Raw genomic sequence first — 20,132 nt, forward strand, 5'->3', positions numbered from 1 at the left:
CAACTTCATCTTACTGAACATATACTTACAGAGAGCATTTACTTGAGATTACATGGGGCATAAGTCAACAGACTTCTGTTTGTGAAACAGCAACTACTACTCCTGGCCTTTGCTCTATTTCACCATTTTTCATTTATTAAGCTTCAGCGTGCTTCTTGTAATTGCTGAGTGACCCAATAATATTCCACTGAAAGAATTTATGAGACCACATTAGAAATTCTTGGCCATTCAATCTTTTCAGGTTTCCTGTACAATCTTGTTGCATAGTTTTTAAATTTAATTTAGTGTGGGTTCAAAAAACAGTGAAACATGCTTCTTCCCACACAAGTTTCTACAATGGAGAACTACAGCATTAAAACATGAATTCAGGTGCATGATTCGTTTCACAACAGAATTCAACTTGGGGGGGGGGGGAAGTTTTCTTCACCCTTGTGACTCCTCTTCCCCCACAGCACGCAACACCTACAACACTCCTCACATCAACCGGCACAGAAGATGCAGTGCATTCTCTCCTCTACAGTAAAAGGAGATCAGAATCTTCCACTGTGGCAGTTCTGGAGCTGATGCTTCCGCTGACTGTGGGAATCCTGTTGGTTGCTGTCTATGCTTAAGAAAAAATACCTCTTTATACTGCAATTTGTATCTCTATTTTGTACAGAGAAGACTAAACATCAGAGCAAATTTTCAAGTTAAACAAGTCGCCCTCTACACAAAAGTCAACCTTCAGGGAACTTGAGGTCCATGACAACCTCCTACAGTTTTCTTCACTTTGCTTTGGTCTAAAGACATTACAATTAAATGTTGTGTATATCTGATACATTAAGCTCCTACTGATGAAGTTACAGATAAAACCATTCCCCCTTACTTGTACATTTTCCCTGCCTATCATGGAAGTCAGGATCTCTCTCATTTCAGATGCATACGAAGATTTTATTGCAGAAAGCAAGCAATTTCACTGAGATATTTTAATAACATTAGTATATATGCCATCAGTTTGAGGAGCGTAGAAAGAATCTAGATGCAAAGCAGCTCTTTTGAAGTATTCACAGCAAAGCAGTTCTGGGGCACAATGAACTATCAGTTGTCCCATTCCACCTTATTCCAATCCCATACCTGTTCCTTTGGAGACAATTAAATTGCATTGCTGCCAATAGCAGTCACAGCAAAAGAAGTGGAAACAAGGCAAGAACTTGGGCAATGACCAGCAAGAGAACAGGAAACCCAGGAGTAAGAACTGCAACCCTATAAACTGGGAAGGTGGCTCAATGATGAGCACTATAAAAGTAAACTATTAGACTTTACTGCCTATGAACACTGTCATTTGATCATTAAATTCTTGGATGTACCAAGTGCAGACAGCTCAGCCCTACTAATGCAGTGTCCAAACAACTGCACAAAGAATTGCTCATGGTCAAGTTCAAGGCCTAATATGAACCATCTTCAACTGGACAAATATTTAAACATGTAAGCGGGTTATTAATCATTACACCTTGAGAGACTGTCATCCTTAATAATCCCAAAGTGCTTTCTAATTTATGGCACAGAACTTCAGCCACCATGAGGCTCTTGGGTGGCAGCCAACTGTTGCTCACCACCCTACACTGCGTGGATAGGAAATGCTGGCCTCTGATACTGCAGTAAATCCCTGGGAGGCTTTTGATGCCTTCACGAAGGAACGTTTTAGTTCATCCCAAGGACTCAGACGTAAGAGACAGAGTATGTTTTGCTCAAAGAGAGGAACTAGACTCTATATACTCTGTGGAATTTTGAGCCTCTAACTCTTAGCAGCTAGTGTTTCATACTTGACTAACTCATCCCACAGACAAACCATCACAATCAGATTATGTTTCCTAAGGTACCCAAGAGACCAAACTCTTGTCATCAACTCTATTTACAAAATCTAAAAAACATATACAAGGCAATACATCAAATAGGAAATCAAATATGATATAAAAGGAAGAAACTAAGAGCTTCACCTTGAGAAAGTATATAACCTATGACTGTTCACTCCATTCAGATTCATATGGAATGAGGCCAATATAAGTGCTTTCTTTGCCAGTCAAATGCTTTAGCTTGTATCCCCTCTCCTTAGAACAGACACGTACCCTGCACAGATCCTCTTCTTGGCCATATCTCCAGTTTTTCAGATCTGTGTGTATCTCCATCAGTCAGAGACTTCGGAAAGAAAAGAGAGACTGAGCAAAGCAGCTGGAGCACGCATAAGGGGATTGCTGCAAAATCACCATGGAACTTTTTTCCTGCATATAGTGCTCCATAAATTAAATTAATCAATAGATAAAAACCCCCAAACCTCTGTTAATGACTAAATTTCTAGGTACTGTGAAACACAGTAACAACTATAATTGTGCAATAAGAAATTGATTTTTACATTTTAAATTGTATAAACTATAAATCTGTAATAATTTATAATTTTCCCAAATTACTTTGTACAAGACCTAAAACCAACCTCCACATTGCATTTGTTCCATACTACAAACATCTTTTTGTATTTGATTTTAAAATTAATAGCAGCATTTAACCTCTTCAAAGGTCAATATTCCTCCTCGCCCATGAGTTACCTTCTTCTGAAATACACAGGTATCAACCATTGCTGGAAAAGAATTCAAGAACTAGGTGAAGAACTCCTACGTAAGACAAAATTCCTACATACTGCAGCAGACAAGAAGCGTTAGTGCTCTCTACTTTGTTTCAAGGCTAGCAAAAAATAATTGGGAAAAAGTTGAGCTGTTGTGAGATACCTATAAAAAAAAGAAGTAGGTTAAGTTTGACCTACTCATCTTCTTTGCTTTGGCAAAAGCACAAATGGAGTTTACATAATGCTGCTGACATGTAAGTGCTGACTGGAAACTAAACAATACAAATGTTTTTAATAAGCCTCCATCATTAACAGGATTCTTTTTTTTTTTATTTCAGATAGTTTTAAATCTTTGTTTTGCAATACATACTATTGAATCTTTACTTTTAAGACTCAAATATTTAAGTCATTCTTTTGTTAATCTCAGTGTCATACTGCGGCAACAAATGTAATACATACGCCTAAGATCAGCTCTAAGCTGATTTACAAAATCATCACTATTAGTGAAACTCAGAGAGTTCCTGAAGCCACAAAGCTGAAGCCTCAGCAAGGCACCCCTCCCAGTTTATACCATCTATAAAGCAAATTTACAACTAAATTCTTCTTGAGTAAAGCACAAGACAGAAAACAAATCTGTATCTGCACATACTGAATATAATTTCGCTCTACAGTGACTGTACATACTGCTGTGAAGTAAATACTTTAAAGAAAAAAGTTATTCCAAATACCTGAAACTCAAGTACCTTAGCAAAAACAACTACTATCAGAAAAGATTAATGTAATACCTGGTATTCTTAGATTTTTTTTCCTGTTTGTGATAGGAAAGAAAAGTTTAAACAAAAATCCAGTTAAAGCTTTGCTGCTAACACTAACAGAATTTCTGCGCTAAAGTACCACCTCTGTTTTACAGAGGAAGAAACTGAGGTACTACCACAATAACTTTCCAACATCCACAGTCAGTCACGTCAGATGCTAGATTTGAAAGGTAAATACAAGTTACTGGCTCCCAGATCTGTCCTCTATAATCAGGTACTTCTTACCTAATTCTTTAACACTAATTAGAGAATGAAGAATTCAACAGGAGTTGGCGGAAGGCAAACTAACAGTTTTGTAGCTTCACACACTAAAGAGAAAACAAAATGGTCACCTAACAGAAGCAGTATTAATTTGTGTTTGTTAAAAAGCAGATGTACAACATCAGTTCCTCTATGGCCAAAAACAATCGGCTCTCTCATCTCTGCTCTGGCAGGCTCAAGTAACCAGGCTGACACAGCTCTCTTTCATGAGATTCTTCCTACACATAAAATAGTTCCATATGTTTCAATGTTGAGTGGTTGAGCAAGCACAAAATTAATTCATTACAACAATGCCTTACTATTAATTTTCCTTGTGCCTGAAGGCCTGGTTGATTACAGAACCCAGGCACAATTCAAACACTCTGCTTGGTAAGAGTTTTACATTCACTTGAAAGACATCTACAGTCATGAAGTGGAATGGAAATGGTAATTTTAAAGATAGCATTGTCTTTGTCAATTATTTTTTTTTTGTCAATAGCATTGTCTTTGTCAATTTATCCAAGTCCAGGCACACCTATTAATGGGCTGCTCTTGTTAAGAGTATTCAGATTATATGGGGTTTAGATTCCTTGGCAGTCCTTACTAGATCTTATTTGAGTTTTGTATTGTCTTTAAGGCACTGGCAACATCTCTAAGATGCAACTACTGTTAGTGCCTGCATCTTAGCGCAGGTCCTAATCCCCTCATTGTCCAGATCAGTAACATACCACAAAGCACCACCTTTCCCTCCTTGCTCCCACACTTGGGGGCATCTACTAAAAGGAAAGTGTTTTCCTAGAAATTATATTCCAGAATCTAATTTTAACACTCTGATGTTCAGATGGCTTTACAGATTGCTTTCCAGCAGTCGCTTCTTTCTAGAGCATGACAGCACATAACTCTTCGTTCTCTGTATCATCAGTGGAGTGGGTTGTTTGGTTTTTTTTTTTTAATTTTTTTTGGAGGGGTGGGGGGTTGTATTCTCAGCACGCAATCCAAACAGGTTCATGAAAGGGCAAATAAATTTTCCTGTCACAGTCACCACATCATACAGTACAAAAAAATTAGGAAAGAGTAATTTTGTAGAATTGCTTCCCATCATTCTCTACTGAGAAGAACTGGGAGAAGCATACTGTATTTTGAATATATTGCAAGGTGCTTAGCAAATGATCACCAGAACCCTTTTTCCAACAGTCTTTGAAAAGCCAACTATCCATACATCAAAGAAACAAAACAAAACACTATCTACTTCAGCGAACAGCACAATGATTGCTCTATACCATGAATTCCACCACAGAGGAGCCCTGTGCATTAACAGTTTCTCAGCATAACTCCTAAAGCCCAGAAGTGGTAATATGCCATACTGATTTTTACATATCACTACTTTTTGAGCAGTCAACTGTATTTAGAATGACAGTGCTAGCCGGAAGTCAAGTTTACACCCTCTTTCAAGTTGCTGATGCCTTATTTAGTTTATTCTATTTGTTCTACTCTATTTAGATATACTGGTTCATTCAGGTACCTTCATGTGGTCTTGAGTTTACTCCATGTATAATCAATGCTCCTAGTAGAGAAAAATATTTCAGTGGTAATATGTTCTCAAGCTCAGCAGGAGCTGGGAATCACTGCTTGGTTGCATCACCTGTGATAATTCATTAAGCTGATCCCAATAAAGCTCCAAATCCTGTTGCAACTGCCGAGCAAAATTCCTCAAGAAGAGCTATCACATGCAGAGGAGTAATACTGAACAGCAGTAATTAGCCACTTAGTACTATATGACTTATTTCACAGGAGCAGGGAGTTAACTGCCTCAGGAGGAATGGCCTGCTGGTTCTAGCTTGCTCTTCCATACGTCCATAGATACCATCTAATCTGGAATCATATTTCACAAATAAAAAAGCAGCTGAGTATGCAAAATCAAGAACTACACATAATACTTCGGAAGATACATGTAAAGGCAGCATTTGTAAACAAAACAGACAAAATGAGCAGCATGTTGTAGATTTATGATTTACCATCAGACGGTTACTGCACAGCATGGTTACAGAAGGTAGTTTAAATGAAAAATGTAGTTTCTAACGTAAGTGACCTTGACGCTTAGGTCACAGATTCAAGATGGAATTGGAAGCTCTGCTGAACGCTAACATCACCCAAGTCAGCACTGTCGTGCATACGCCGAGTGGCCTGGCCATAACATTATAACGTGTCTCCCGTTGTGATAGATGTATCAACATAAGAAGATGTGATAGATACTTGCTTTAGAAGTTACCCGTCAGAGTTGAGCAGCCTTAAATTCTGACATCCATATTAACTTAATGACTGCTATAAAAAAAGGTACACGTTGTTCTGTAAATTGGAATCAAATGAACAATCATGCTACATAGGAAAGGATGACTAAGTCACATAAACAAACTGATAGCTTAGCTTTCTGAAGGGGGATTTTATTTGATTAAATTATCCTCTTGAATTATCTGACCTACCCTAAAAGCTTTTGAAATTTGTCAACGCCCCCCCCATGTACAGCTTTTAACATGTCTAATTTCAACTGTTCATACTATTCATACCCTTCTCCCTACAAAAGGGTTGAGCTGAAGTTAGAGCAACTTCTATCCCCCCTACTGAAGACAAAATACCAAAATCATTAAAGACCCTCCCACATAAAAAAGGAACATATAGAAACAAAACTATCAGCTTTTATAGTTCATCACAAAAGCAATGTAGAGATACAGGAACAAAGTTCATTACTACTGAAATCAGTGGGAGCTTAGGCATTGGCTTAAATTAAAGCCAACTCTGTCCCTATTTCTCACATAGAATACTAGTTTGATAAGAAAAGGATGTCAGTGCAAGAATACTGAGAAGCCACTGGTCTCCAGATTGGAGTTATCTGTATTCTGTACTTGCACAGCATGAATAACAAAACCTCACTGAGAACTCTCTGAAAGAAAAATCCATTTGAATTCCATCTTTCCTTTATAATCTTGAAGGTGCATGAAATACCTGAAACCAAGTTAATGAACAAGTCTTACAAAACTACACAAAGAAAAAGCACCCAATGCAGACTTGGACCCATGTCCACAAAAGTGTAGTTCCTCTGACCTAAAGACAGATAAGCATCTGAAACCTTCAATGATTTCAGTTGAAATCCTTTGCTCTTAATTACAGTGCTAGAGAGGAATTTTTATAGTCAACATTTTTCAAATTACTAAAACTTATCTTTAAGAGCAAGACTTAGGAGACTAATCAGCCCTCCCCCTATATCAATTTCCTCAGAACATAAGCTCCTTTTAAACAACAACAAAAAAAATTAAAACAATCTAGATTTTTCAGAAAAGCATTAAAGCCACTGATTTATTTTGCTATCCAATGTAGCAGAAAATCATCGTTATGTCAGGACTAAGATGTACATATTGTTTAGCATTCAAATCAGAACAGATTTCATTTTTTTTCCCTGAAACGTAAACCCAGGTTCCCAACCTTAATGGCTGTAAACAGCTCTGAATGAGCCAATGCAGTGCTGCCTTCCCAGGTTTGCCAAGACCTCTGCTCTATGTAATTCTCAAACAGCTGCAGTATTGAGAAAAGCAGGCTGTTCCACGCTGCCTTTCAGAACCCCAAGGACAGCAGCCAAGCAGAGAAACAGTATTACTCCCCTTTCTCCTTGGTACTAGGCTGACTTGTAGAAGCAGAATCTAGAAAAATTCCCACGGGAGATGACCCTAAAAACACAAGAGGTAAAGCAAAGAAGTGTTTTCTTTCACCAAACAGGTTCTTTCACCAGCTGAGAGCAGGATGCTTCAAAAAACCCTACTTCTTAGTGGCACATACGGAAGTTGGATGGCTTGAATGTGGTCCAAGTACGGTCGTCTGCTGAGAGTGCCTGAATCTCACCAGCAGCCGGGACAGGATTTAGCATCAGGGCTGTGTCCTCCCGTGCCACGCTTCTCCACTGCAGTCTCCGGGTAATGAATGGCACTCATAAAAGCATTTATCTCACAATGCAATACTACAGTGTTTGCTACAGGAAGTCCTTGATTCAACGGGCATCCTCACACTTCCTTTCTTTACAGTCTGAGCAAAAGGCTCGTTTTAGGTCTAAGGTATGACAAATGTAAGTTTATACTGCTTTTAACCAGAAGTCTGATAGAGTCTATCGAATCCTCTATCAATACAAATCAACAAAAGAGTCATTAAGGAAGGATGACAGTTAGCTCTCCTTTATGATTTTATCAAATAATTTGGCTTCAAAATAGGGAAAAAAAAAAAAAGGCTTAGGTCTGTCAAAACATTATTTGACTAGTGAAGTCCTTTAAAAAAATCCATACAGATTTCATGCTTGCCAGCCTAATTAAAATTAAAACTGTTATTTGCACCTCTAAAAGGAGTACAGGACAGAAATGTCAGATGATTCTTAAATAATCATCCATCAAGTAACTACGAATTAATGATTTCTAGGTGTAATATTTCAGGAAAAAAACCCTGTATTATAAAGAGCTATTAAACAGCCTTCTTTAATGCAGAATGTAATGGAGCATGCTTAGATCCCACAAGACCTTTCTTTCCACCAGTAATTTCTTCAGAATAGTTTTTGTTATCTCATCTCTATACAGGCAGAGAGAATCCAGTATCTTGCATATTGCATAGGATCTGTTAACATGACGCAGGATCTAAGAAAGCCATACTTAAACATTTAAAATGAAGATTATTTTATTTGAATTCAAGCTGCTGAAGAAGGGCTCATTACTGCAGCACTGCTGCTAGATGGAATTGTAAGAAGAAAGAAGCAACTCTTTTTATATAGCCATAGGCAGCAAGATCATCACAAATAGCTACAGGAGGAACAGTGAAGTCATCTAGGGAGTTCCTGAATGCTGCACTTTGGGAAAGGACTTGTCCCTCTCCTCTGGACTGTGCAGGAAAGACCAGGTTCTAGACCACATAACTAGAAGCAATTTGAAGAAACCATAAGCATAAGCCTGGTCAAAGGGAATGTCCAGTCATCAATCCCTAATATCCAACATTTTTGATACTCTGCCTCATCAGAATAAAGAAAATACGACTCTGTTTCAACCAGTTCAATCCACTTACACGCAAGACAGACAAACAGAATTTTTTAAACCTCTGCAAGAATTTATGACTGAAGCCTTTACCCCAACATCACTTTTCTCTATTCTATACCTGTGGTTCGCTTGGAACTTAGAAGTTTAGGAAAAGGTGGCTAAGTTAGTTTCATCTGTTTGCAGCAAGGATGGCTTCCTTTCCTGACACGGAAATTTGGGTTTCTCTGGGACACGAGACCAAAGAGCAGCCCTCCTATTATCTCTCCCCACTCCATGGATCAGAACACGCAGGTCCTTATCAACAGGCTGAAATAAATTGTTCATACAATTACATCATTAGTAAAAAGACAGGCGCACAAATCCTTGTTCTTTTAAAGAAAACCACATCACTTTCTAAAATAAAAACCACATGGGGTCTGGGCTTGAAAGCTGATAAAAATCAGCTCGCAGGAAATAATCGGGGGGTGGGGGGGAAGTGAAAGAGACAAGGCCAGCAAGGTCTGCCCTGCCACAAGGGAACCGTCGGTGTCGCACGGCAGATTCACAACCTGCCACCAACTGCGCGGAGCGGCCGATCCCGATTCCCTGTCCAAGGTGACTGAGCCTCGGGGGCGCGGGCGGGGATGGCGCCCCGGCCCGCCGCTCCACCGGCTGCGGAGAGGGGTGAGTGGCTCTGCACGCCCCCCTCCCCGGGCGGCGGGGCTCGTCCCCCCCGCGGGGGCGGCAGCCGGGCCGCCCGCGGCTCTGCCTCGCAGCGAGGTCCCGCCAGCTCCGACCGGCCGCTTCGCCCCTCGCCGCACCGAGGGCAGCCCCCGCAGCTCCCGGGGCCCGGCCCGGCCGCCCCCCGGCCAGCCAGCCCCCCGCGCTCTCCTCAAGCCAGCCCCCCCCGCCCCAGCGCCAGGGCCCCGCGGCCCCCGCCCCAGCAGCGCCCCTCAGGGGGAGCCTCCCCCGGTCCCCGCCGCCGCCTCGGGCCACGCACCCCGCCCGCCCCCGTCTCCTCGGGCGCCGGCAGAGCTCCTCGCCCGGCCGCCTGCCGCCCCCCCGGCGGGTCCCCGCCGCCGGCCCCCCTCACCCGCGGACTCGCCGGTGTTGATCCAGTCCGGGTTCGCCAGGCTGGCGATGGCGAAGATGTCGGCGGCCAGGAAGAGGCATCCTGAGATGATGGTCAGTTTGTCCATCTCCTCCGGCTGGGGCGGCTCCCGGCTCCGGCCTCCGCCCGGCTCCCGCAGCGGGCCCGGGCCGGGGGCGCCTCACAGCCGCGGCTCCATGGGCCCCGCGCTCCCCTCGGCAGCGGCACCAGGAACGGGCCCCCCGGACGGAGCCGGAAGCGAACCCGGCGGGCGGGGGGGCGGCAGTTACTCCGGAAGGGAAACCCACTCTCCCCCGTGCGCACCCCCAGGCGGGGCGGGGCTTCCCGCGGGGGGCGGGGCCGCCGCCGCCAGGGGGAGGGGGAAGCCTGGAGGCTGCGGCGGGCTGTCTCCGGGGCACGGCGTGCGGCGAGGGGGGCCGGCCGCTAGCGGGCGGGGCGCCAGGCGGGGCTGGCCCGCAGGGGGCGGGCAGGCGGCTGGGCGCGGGGCTGGGGCGGCCTGCGCCGAGCGCGAAGGGAGGCGAGGGGCGGGACGGGGTGGGGATGGTAGGCGGAGCCTGGGGTAGGGGCGGGGCACTCCGCGGCGGCTGCAGTGAGCGCTGCCGCCGGCCGGTGCGCACGGGGCTCCGGACGCAGGGGCGTGGCCGCCACTGCCTCAGGGCCTGCTGCGAGGGGCGTGGCCTGCAGCGAGGGCGTGGCCTGCAGCGAGGGCGTGGCCTGCAGCGAGGGGCTGAGGGGCGAGCCTGCTGTGAGGGGCGGGGCCTGCTATGAGCAGCGGGCCTGCCGTGAGGGGCGGGGCCTGCTGTGAGGGGCGGGCTCGTCGTGAGGGGAGGCCGGCAGCGGGGACTCGGCTCCGCCTCGTCCCCTCCCGCCTTCCCCCGAGGGGGCCCGGCGGACTGGTCCTTGGCTGCCCTCCCGCGTCCCCAGAGGTGGATTTCAGGCGAGGTACGCGGGGCTCCGCCCGTTGCCCCTGCCCGGGCCCGAGCCCTGAGGCGGCGTGCCCTCAGTCGGGGTGCCACCGGGCAGGGCCTGCCTGGCCCCCAAAGGGAGCGATGCACGGAGGGCGGGAACGAGCAACTTGCTCAAGCTCTGTGTAAAAGAGAGGGCTGAAGGACCGTCGCTGGGGCTCTCCATCCCTTTGAAAGGACAGGCAGGAGCTTAAATTTCAGAATTTCTTCTGTGGCAAAGGTACAACAGGGGAAGCAGGAGGACTGAACCTGGGGTTCCTCCAGACATTATCTGGCTGTGGAGCACCTTAAAAGCGCAACATTGCGTTGCTGTCTATGCTGTATGTTTGAGAGAAAACCTAATTAATCTTGACTGGAAAACTCGCCCAAACCGAGCGATTTTTGATGACATGCTTTCCCATGGATTCAGCTATATCAAAGTGTGGGAGAATCCACAGACAGAGAATGAGCAATGCCCCAAATGTGGGAAACCAGCCTAGTTTTGGCCACAGTAACTCTGTGGCCTCGATATTGTAGCGTGGGAATTTGATTTGGGCATGGGAATGCTGAACTACATTAGTCTAGTAGCCCCCACATTTACAGGTACTTGAAAAATACCCAACAGCTTACATATTTTTTCTGTTCTAACAGTGAGCGCCCACCTGTTTTTTCCAGAGCAGCGTAACCGGTCTACACAGAACATACTGGGAAGCCAAGCGGGTGACTGTCCATGCTGTTTATTTTTATGTAAGTCTTTTATGTAGATGGGAGACTATACAAACAAAATGGAGATACTAGTAAAGTAATCTTAAAGTGTTCAACAGCAATCAGTAGGACAAGAGCTGCGCTTAGGTTCTACTGAAATCACCTAGTCTTGACAGATTTTCTTAAGGGTGGAGAAAATAGGAAGACTTTTGATGAAAAACAGCTGAAATTATTCCCTTTAAAAAGGGAACAATTGGTGCATGGAAGAAAGGGAACAATCCATTTTTTATTTAAAAGATTTAAAAACTATATTGCACTAACAATGGGAATCCAGCAGCCTTGAGAAGTTATTTCTGAGAATCACCTGCAACTATCCTATAATCTGGCTTTAAGTGGTATTTAAATAGCTTTTAATACAAGCATTATGCAAAAGTCTGCCTCAAAATGAATTTGTCTCCAAATAACTCAGCTTCATGGCAAAAGGAGTAAGGGAAGGAGGGGTGGAGAGGGTGCACAAAGTGAAGATATGGTTTTCATTGGCTTTTCATACACAGGCAAGTATGAAATCAGAAATAGGGACAGAATCCAGTCTTCATACTCTGCAGGCTGTACAGTCAGTTATTTAATCTTTCTCAGGTTTGTTAGGAAATGAGTATTAGGAAATGGAAGGACTCCACCAGCTATGGGTTCTGCAGGAAGCTTTGGGGCCTCAGACAGGGCTGCGGTACTGACAGACAGGCAGCCTAAATCAAATTACTTCTCTTGGGCTGAAACAATACACCAGATGCAGATACATCCTCTGCCCAGCGCCAGACTTCCCTGTGCCTGTGTTACTCGTGTGGTGCTGGTGGGGCTCAGAACCTGCCTGCCCCGGTGTTCTGAACAGTTGCTAGGGGTTGTTGCCTCCTCATCTACTGGTAGACTTTTCCTCCATAGGCCATCGTGGACCAGTAGCACATTTCCAAGAGGCTTACCTAGGACACACCTGTTCAGGGGTTTTGGCTCCGTAGAAAAAGCCCTTCCTCTGGACTCAATGGAACATACAGAGTCTTCACCAATGGCTGAAGATAAACCCAAGAGTGAGTATCCATCTCTTTTGGTCATTTCTTCCTCTGTTCACTTCCTTCTCCTCACTGCTGCTGCAGCATTACTCTTCCAGTGCTATATTTCAGTATCTCAAACTTTTTAAGTCCTTGTGCCACCAAACACGTTATCTTTTTCACAGAGCCCCCAGTGCCCCAAATTTTCTTAGTGTCAAGAGGCATTTCTGCTCTTGAGGTTGAGTATTTGGAACAGAATCATAGGCAGATGACAAAGAGGAAAAGGATGTTTCTTCAACAGAAGAGGATTGGATGAGATCCTATGCTGCTGCCTGTAGAAACTGCAGAATTGAAGGGTGATGTTGGAGAAAACAGGGACAGTGTTAGGGGAACTGTAATGGAAGTTCTGTTAAGTGTCTAAACTTTCTGTAGCACAGAAAAAAAGAGAAAATCCACCTTTCTTGGAGACTATATAGACTCATATCAAGTACAGTAAAAAGACAAGAGTCTCGTCTAAAAGTGTGAATATTAGCATTCGTCCTAAATATTTTGTAGGCTTTGGATTAGTCCCAGCTTTCATGGTTTTAAATCTCTCATGTCCAGCAAGATAACTTCATGCACTAAGAAGTAACAAAGTCAGGATTCTGCCTTCTAATTAAAGTACGCTTTTTTTAATTGTTATTATGAAAGTGTGTTCCACAGTGGGTCTTCCTTTGCTTTTCCTGCATGACCATGTAAATTAAGTATTTAATCCAAATGAAATGTAGTATTCTACTCAACAACAAAAAATCCTACATTTTTCATTGGGAAGGAAAAAAAATATTCAAGTAATTCCTGCTTCCTTCTCTGTTTTTTGGTTCTGCAGCCAAATTGATAAGTCAAATGTTCATGTTCCTATACTTTCAATCTTAGCTCTTTTATAGACATTCTGTGCTGTCATCTAGAGGCTGATCTAACACTTTACTGAAACCATTGGAAAGATGACCAAGTTTCCATATTTTAAAGAGGGGTAAAGTGGTGGGAGTTTTCATTAAGTGATTCCAGACTGCTGGAGATGGTCTCAGGCACTTACGTTGGTGGTACTCTACTAGTCAGAAGTTACATTTAGAGATTACATCTTAAAACAGAGAAAAAATTTATAAATTAATCTCCTTTATAAATATTTATTTGAAAAATCAATTTTTTATAGGAATTCAATCTTTTCTTGAAGTCCTTAATAGCTGACAACTCCTCTGTTCTGTTATTCTGTACGCTGCTCTGTACCTTCCTTGAATATGTAGCCATTAGCAATGAATGCTTAAGTAACAGCGGTACTGCTTTTTCTCTTGGTAAAATGTGTGACTTTTTAAGAAATAAGTTTCTAAGTAAAAACTACCTTCAGTATATTTATTTGTGGAAAGCTAGTTTATGGAGTACACTAACTTTTTATAAGTATTGCTATTGCAGCTTTTTGGCAGCAACTCAGCAGGCAGTGCCTATCTAGAGAAGCAATTAAGGATGAGAGTCTTAACTGCTTGGACAATTAAGAATGGGTACAGCATCTGCTCAAATGTCTCCTTAAACCTTTTATTGAAGAATGATGCCACACTTTAAACTAGTAAAATTTTCCTCTCACTTCTCAAAGGGCAGTTGCGAGCGCTGGAAGATGTCTCTCAGCACACACGGATTGCAACACTGAAGGCAAATATTAGAATGGGTGAACAAGGATTAGGTCTCATAATCATACAGAATGGGCCATATCTCCAGATAGCAAGCCTTGTTGAGAAAAGCTCTGCAGCTAACGACGGAAAGCTAAAACCAGGTAAAAAGAACCAACACTGATATTCAAATTTAACAGCATTGAAAGTATTTTTGTTCTGCATTTATGCTTTGAGCCTGTCTCTGATTTATTTATGCTTACACAGATCAAAAGAAACTCAATTTAAAATTACAGAGAAAAGAAACTAGCACAAACTGTATAAAGCTCAGTGCCAGCACTCCATTGTAATGAAATACCTGTGATCTCAAAATAGCTTATATGGGTGACTGTTTCATAATCAGATCAAGATTTAAGTCTATATATTGTTCTCCAGCAAAAACAGATTTCCTATTCATCAGCAGGTTTGTCCAAAAATAGTTTGACTATTAGCTTTATATAACAACTGAACTTGAATAATATCATTCTTTGTTCAGTGCATTATTGTTCAAGTAATTTCACTCTACAAGTAACACAAAACTTCCCGAAGGCTTGAAATTAATTTGCCTTATTGTTTGCTTTTTATTTCTTTATTATACAGAATAGTTACAAAATGGCAATGGACTAATCTCTGTACTCTTAAACCTGAAATGTGCCATATCAGTACTAACGGACTATTACTAGTTATTAAGGTTTCTTGTGGAACATCGGGCACCTATATTAAGCTTGTAATTGAAAGCTCTGTAAATTTGACTGCTTCATATCGGTCCCTAGACCAATTACATTAGACTCATGAACTATAGTTTGGGGACGATAGCGTGCTATGTTATTACCAAGTATTAAATTGTCTCTAACATAGAAATCTATGAAGCTAAGACTTGAGTGTAATGAAGTAATTTAGACATTTACTGGCTGTACAGTGAAAATGCATATCTTAAAATTAGAAAAATTTTCCCAGCACTACCTTTATAATTTGGGCAATCCTTTCTTCTCACACCTTTCAGAAAGATTTAGAATTAAGAAAGATCTACTTGTTTGATAAAATAAAAACCATCGAGTGGAGTTCTTAACCTCTTTTTCAGAAAAGGCTTTGCACTTTTGATCCAAGTATAAAAAGCAGTGGAAAAATTCTGAGCATAAAATAGAAATGGATTTGGATTTGAACTGAGTACTTTTAAAAATAATTATTCTTTTAGGAGCTGATAGCTTTCACCTGTTCCCTAAAAAAGCCCCAATGGTATACAAAAGCAGATATATATGATACTGATTTGGTTGCTTACGTCTATAAGGTAAAAAATATAGCCTATTAATCACTGAAACTGAGTAGCTCTATTTGCACCAATTTGAAAAAAAGGAAGCTCCAAAAGCATTTTCAAAAGGCTACAAAGAGTCACATTATTTATGGCATGTGATGTGTTTGATTTACTGGAGCAAATATTGAACAGTTTAAAGGGGGCTGAGGACTGCTAACAAACATTATCCGTTTGTAGCTGATCTTAGGTTTTTTGGAGCCAAAAGAAACAATTTGAGCATGCTTCATGGAGCACCTGGATCTAACTCACCACATTCCACACACACAAAAAAAGCTAACAGCTGAGTCTGTTCTATTCACATTAGAGTGAACTTAGAAAAACTTTCTGTTTAAGACCAAAGCTGTAAAATTTTGCAGAAAAGATAGTATTTTATAGAAGCTCCATCTGTTAAAGATACCACAGGCAGTGTACTTATTTTGGCATTAATAACAATGTACAGAGCATGGGACTTGAGAAGAACATGATGCACGAATGCACTGCTTAGAAATTTTTCTTCCAGTGAATTAGGTTTTGTCTTTATGGACTTACTGCTTCAGTTAATTTAGATGAGTATTATCTGTACAATTTCAAACTGAAACCTCAAAAAACAATTTTGTTACTGCTTATAGCTTGAAAGACCTGGCTCTAATCTGCTGACTTTAACAGGGAGGAGGCAGAAATTAACAGTAGTAGTGAGAGGCACCAATGTCTTAAAATCATAGTTAGATTCACCAAACTTGTATGTATGTATGCATGCCCCATTCTCCATGCTAGTAAGAAGATACAGGGCTGCTTAGTATGTGTGTTTCCCCTAAATACCTTCATAGTGCAAGAGGTTATCTCCACATAAATCTTCAGCGGCCACTGAAGGACATCAATCACAAAACTGATAGATGAGCTGAAAAGCTGGGTGGTTCAGACTAGATGTTGGAGCAGAGGAGCAAAATTATCTACATCTGCAGTTCAGAGATGGCTTTGACTCAGTGCAAGAGTGTTACCAGGACAGTACAGGCAGAAAAATCAGAATCCTAAAAGAATATATTAAAAGCCCAGAATATCTTGCAGATATTTTACAGCTTAAGTACATTTATGTCTATACATTTTAAAACACATAATTTAGGTGATTTATCCTTCTGTTTGAGACTGAGAATTTACATAAAACTGTTGGTAAAATGTTTTATGTTGCTTTTTTGGTATTTGCCATCCTGGTTCTTGTTCCAGAACTACTTTGCATGCCAGTAGAACCAGTATCTTGTGATAAGCTAGAAGGGAGAGAAGGTGTGATGATGATGGAGTAGAAAGTGTAGTTAGTGGAAAAAGTGAATGAAAAAATGTTAGTCGGTAGTTCAGGTAAATAGTTTTAAAGCCTGTAAGTTTTTGCTACAGGCATTTTTAACCCAAAAGGGTTAAGAACAAAACAGAGCAGGTGGAGAGAGGCTCCTTGCTCTGCCTAACACGGCAGCAGGCAGCTATACTGCTTGTTTAAATCCCCTATGCTATTCTGTTGCAGTTCAATACATAGCATTCACTGATACTGCTCCTCTGTTCAACTGTTTCTGCCAGACTACTGATAGAGCTGTGGTCTGCTGCAGATTGATTCTGCTTGCCCTTTGCACTCTCCAAAAACTACAAGTTTTCATAGTAATTGCAACTCCCCCCAATCCCTCAAAGCCCATCTTGTTATATGCCATAGTATATGCAAGTACTGGGGCTTCTGTACTGTTGTTCTTGGATGCGGTACTGCTTTTTGCAAAACTGCAGCTCAGTGCTTTCCACTAGCAGCAGGTAGTAAGAACATTATTTGCAGCCTTATCCCTTAGAACAAAGACAAAAAACATCACTAAGACTTTCTGCTGGAACTCCTCAGATTCTGCAGCAGGTCTTGTAGGCACCTCCTACTTCTCCCCTGGCCTCGCTTGACTCCGTCTTGCAATGTGCCCATGTGTTTGTTGTTTTCAGAGTGGAGGGACAGGCAGCAGCTGGAGAGTGTCAAACCTTGAAAATCAGGGGCCCAGACAAATACCAGGTGACATGGCTGTTACACAGATTCTCCAGCCTCCACCTGGGTAAACTTAGCCACTGTGGAGAAAGGGGTACGCTTGGCTCCATACCAACACATGAACAGCAAGGTGACATACAAGGGTAGGTAGCAGATAGAAAATAGACAGGGTGTTCCAGCTGTGAAAAGGTACAGGGGAGCAGTGGAAAGATGCCAACAGAACCCTTAGGAGTGCAGCGATGTAACCTCAGCTCAAACTTGCTGAAGGCTGTCTGGTCCCAAGCAGCAGTCCTGACCAGAGCATTCACCACGGTACCTTTATCTTGCCTAAAAACCTCACAGAAGTGAAAGGTAGCACTGAATAGGCAATCTGAAGTTTAGCATGTTCACTCAGAAAAATCCCAAAGTAAACCAGCGAACCACAGCTTTCCTTAGTGTTGTGAAAAGGTTAGTTCTTAACAGAGCTAAACCCCCCCCTTCATTAAAATAGAAAACAACAAAAACTTACATCCAGTTGAAGAGCTGTTAAACACAAAAATGTGAAAGTGCAGTGGTTAGGACTATGTATTTTGTAATACAAACATTAAAAAAAATTTGAAAAAGTTTCTTAAATGGATTGCTGTCTATTTTCTCCCTTGGCAGGTGATGTTCTAACAAAAATCGGACATGCTAATGTTATAGGATGGACCCTGCAAGAGCTTGGGCAACTCCTGCAGAACGTTCCTATAGGAACTACTCTACAGATCAGAGTTTACAGAGATTTTATTGAAATACCTCAACACTGGCAAAGTGCAGTTGAATTAATTCCTGAAGTAAAGCTTCCTGTGATGACAGCTGAGTAAGTATTAAGTATTGTACGTAACTAGAATTTCACACCTTGCTTAGTATTCTAGCAAGAAACAAGTAGTAGTGTAATAGCATTTATATTTTAGGATGAAAGGCTAGTCTAAATATGTTCTTTCATTCATTTTTCTGAAATAGAAAGCTGTGATTTGAAACAAACAAATACCAACAGAAAAGTTACCTTTCTCATGAAGACAGGGTCAGAATAAACACTAATTTTAGACATGCCCCTTCCTACCTCCACAGTGAGCATAAAAAGTCTGGCTGGTAATAATGCCAGTGAAGTCAAGGAGGCCATATTGGTTTGTAACAGCCAAAGATCTAGAGAATTACAAGCAGCTGACGATACCAAGATGGAAGTATTGCCACAGCCATGTAAAAAGCTTATCTGTTTCTTAATTAGTCTAACTACTGACAATGGTTAATGGTTATGACTTTGAAAATAAAACCTTAGGAAAAATAAACTCTTCTTCTAAGAGCTACTACATAAGATTTTTAAAGTATGCTGCTCTCAATCCTAAAGGTGGCTCATATAGCAAGTGTAATTAATCTAGGTGGGATACAAGGCAGTTAGAAGTTTTCCTGAGGCACAAAGTTTTAATAGAAAAGAAACCTCAGAGGTAGGGGAAGGAACAGAAGTATTAAAAGGAGATAATTAGGCTAGAACAGTAGAAAGGAAGCTTGCACAGCAAGGGGCTTTCCAAGAGCTTAAACGTCTAAGCTTATGTTTAAATAAATAAAATTATTTGCTATTCTGAAGGAGCTGGAAAAGGATAGCTTGCTTTTCTGTTGAACAAATCACAACTTAACTATTACTTTAGAGTCCAAAGGAAATAGTGTACAAAGGACTATGGACAATAGTATTAATTTGATATTTGAGAAGCTTCAGAACTGACAGACTTCAGAACAAGTATTTGAAAAAACTTAAAACTCCACAATTTGTTAACTAAATGGCTATAGGAATTATTGCATGTTAAAGTAATACCATGCTGTGTATTTTCAGCACAAGTGAAGATGCTGAGGATGAAGATGACACCGGGTCCAGTAGCGATGATGACGATGTAGACTCGGAAACTTTTCAGTATAAATCTTCCCAGTCATACTGTTCTGAGTTCACGTGTAAGTTACCACCGACATCCAAAATTTGGCAGATACCTGATACCAGCCAGACACTCAGAGTAGGCACAGGCAATGTTTGTGATGTTGTACTTCATGATGATGTTGAGGCATTGTGCAATCCTGAGTTCAATACTGGTGGTGTTAGACCTCCTTCATACTGGGCTAAGGAAAACAATGAGACCAGTTCCTCTTCCTCCTGCTCTTATGTATCAGATACATCCTATCTGGAAGAATTTGCTTTTGTTTCAGAATAGCTCAAAACTTGACTTCAAAACCTAGATTTTTGAAGTCATACTGTATTTGTTTTAATACATGCCATGACTTCCAAAAAATCTAAATGTTCTAAGGTATCTGAAATTACATGTTAGCTCTATTAAAGCTGTTTTAGCAATGCCCCCCCTCCTCTCAAAGTGGTCTTTATCAATGCTACTTGTGGAGAAGACATTCACAAACACTACCTTTGCTACTCCCAGATAAATAGCATCTGCAAGCTTGAAGATCTAACACATTCACCTTTGTCTGAAGGTAAGTTTCTTCATTTACTCGATGTAAGGATGGTGGAGACAGTTTATCAATAACTTTTCTGGAACATACAGTAATATGTGGACAACTAGTGGCAATTACAGTATTTGTCTGCACCTGTATCTATTTTTTGTATCAACTAGAAGTCATCTTATTTTCTCACTGTAGTTTTACCTTCAGTGTACAGAGCCA

General features: G+C 41.8%; 2 protein-coding genes across 6 annotated transcripts in view; one reads left to right on the forward strand and one right to left on the reverse strand.

Annotated features, from left to right (window-relative positions):
• The window catches only part of MOSMO (modulator of smoothened), a 33,133-nt gene extending 23,046 nt beyond the window's left edge, over positions 1–10,087 (reverse strand). Inside the window, exon 1 of the mRNA XM_080387071.1 lies at positions 9,784–10,087. Coding sequence (XP_080243197.1) covers positions 9,784–9,889 — 106 coding nt within the window. The 5' untranslated portion in view covers positions 9,890–10,087. The remainder of the gene's footprint in view (positions 1–9,783) is intronic.
• Positions 9,025–19,813, forward strand: PDZD9 (PDZ domain containing 9). 5 transcript variants are annotated; one of them, XM_080387054.1, is made up of 6 exons: positions 9,025–9,305; positions 11,397–11,492; positions 12,387–12,529; positions 14,115–14,291; positions 18,099–18,294; positions 19,303–19,813. In XM_080387054.1, the coding sequence occupies exons 2-6, from the start codon at positions 11,476–11,478 to the stop codon at positions 19,670–19,672; spliced, it is 903 nt and encodes a 300-aa protein (XP_080243180.1). In that variant the 5' UTR covers positions 9,025–9,305; positions 11,397–11,475; the 3' UTR covers positions 19,673–19,813. The 5 variants fall into 5 exon arrangements, with proteins under 5 accessions (XP_080243180.1, XP_080243182.1, XP_080243181.1 ...); XM_080387056.1 differs by lacking the exon at positions 9,025–9,305 and adding an exon at positions 13,937–14,022 and having other exon boundaries at positions 10,750–12,529; XM_080387055.1 differs by lacking the exon at positions 9,025–9,305 and having other exon boundaries at positions 10,750–11,492.
• Positions 19,814–20,132: the final 319 nt, after the last annotated feature.

Source organism: Falco punctatus (genome assembly GCF_963210335.1).
Source record: "Falco punctatus genome assembly, chromosome: 4".
NCBI lineage: Eukaryota > Metazoa > Chordata > Aves > Falconiformes > Falconidae > Falco > Falco punctatus.

Excerpts from the sequence above, each read along its gene's own strand:
- PDZD9 (XM_080387052.1), top strand. The coding sequence starts at position 12,133 with ATGGGTTCTGCAGGAAGCTTTGGGGCCTCAGACAGGGCTGCGGTACTG. Across the intron at positions 14,292-18,098 it reads CGACGGAAAGCTAAAACCAG|GTGATGTTCTAACAAAAATC; the intron begins GTAAAAAGAACC and ends CTCCCTTGGCAG. Across the intron at positions 18,295-19,302 it reads CTTCCTGTGATGACAGCTGA|CACAAGTGAAGATGCTGAGG; the intron begins GTAAGTATTAAG and ends GTGTATTTTCAG.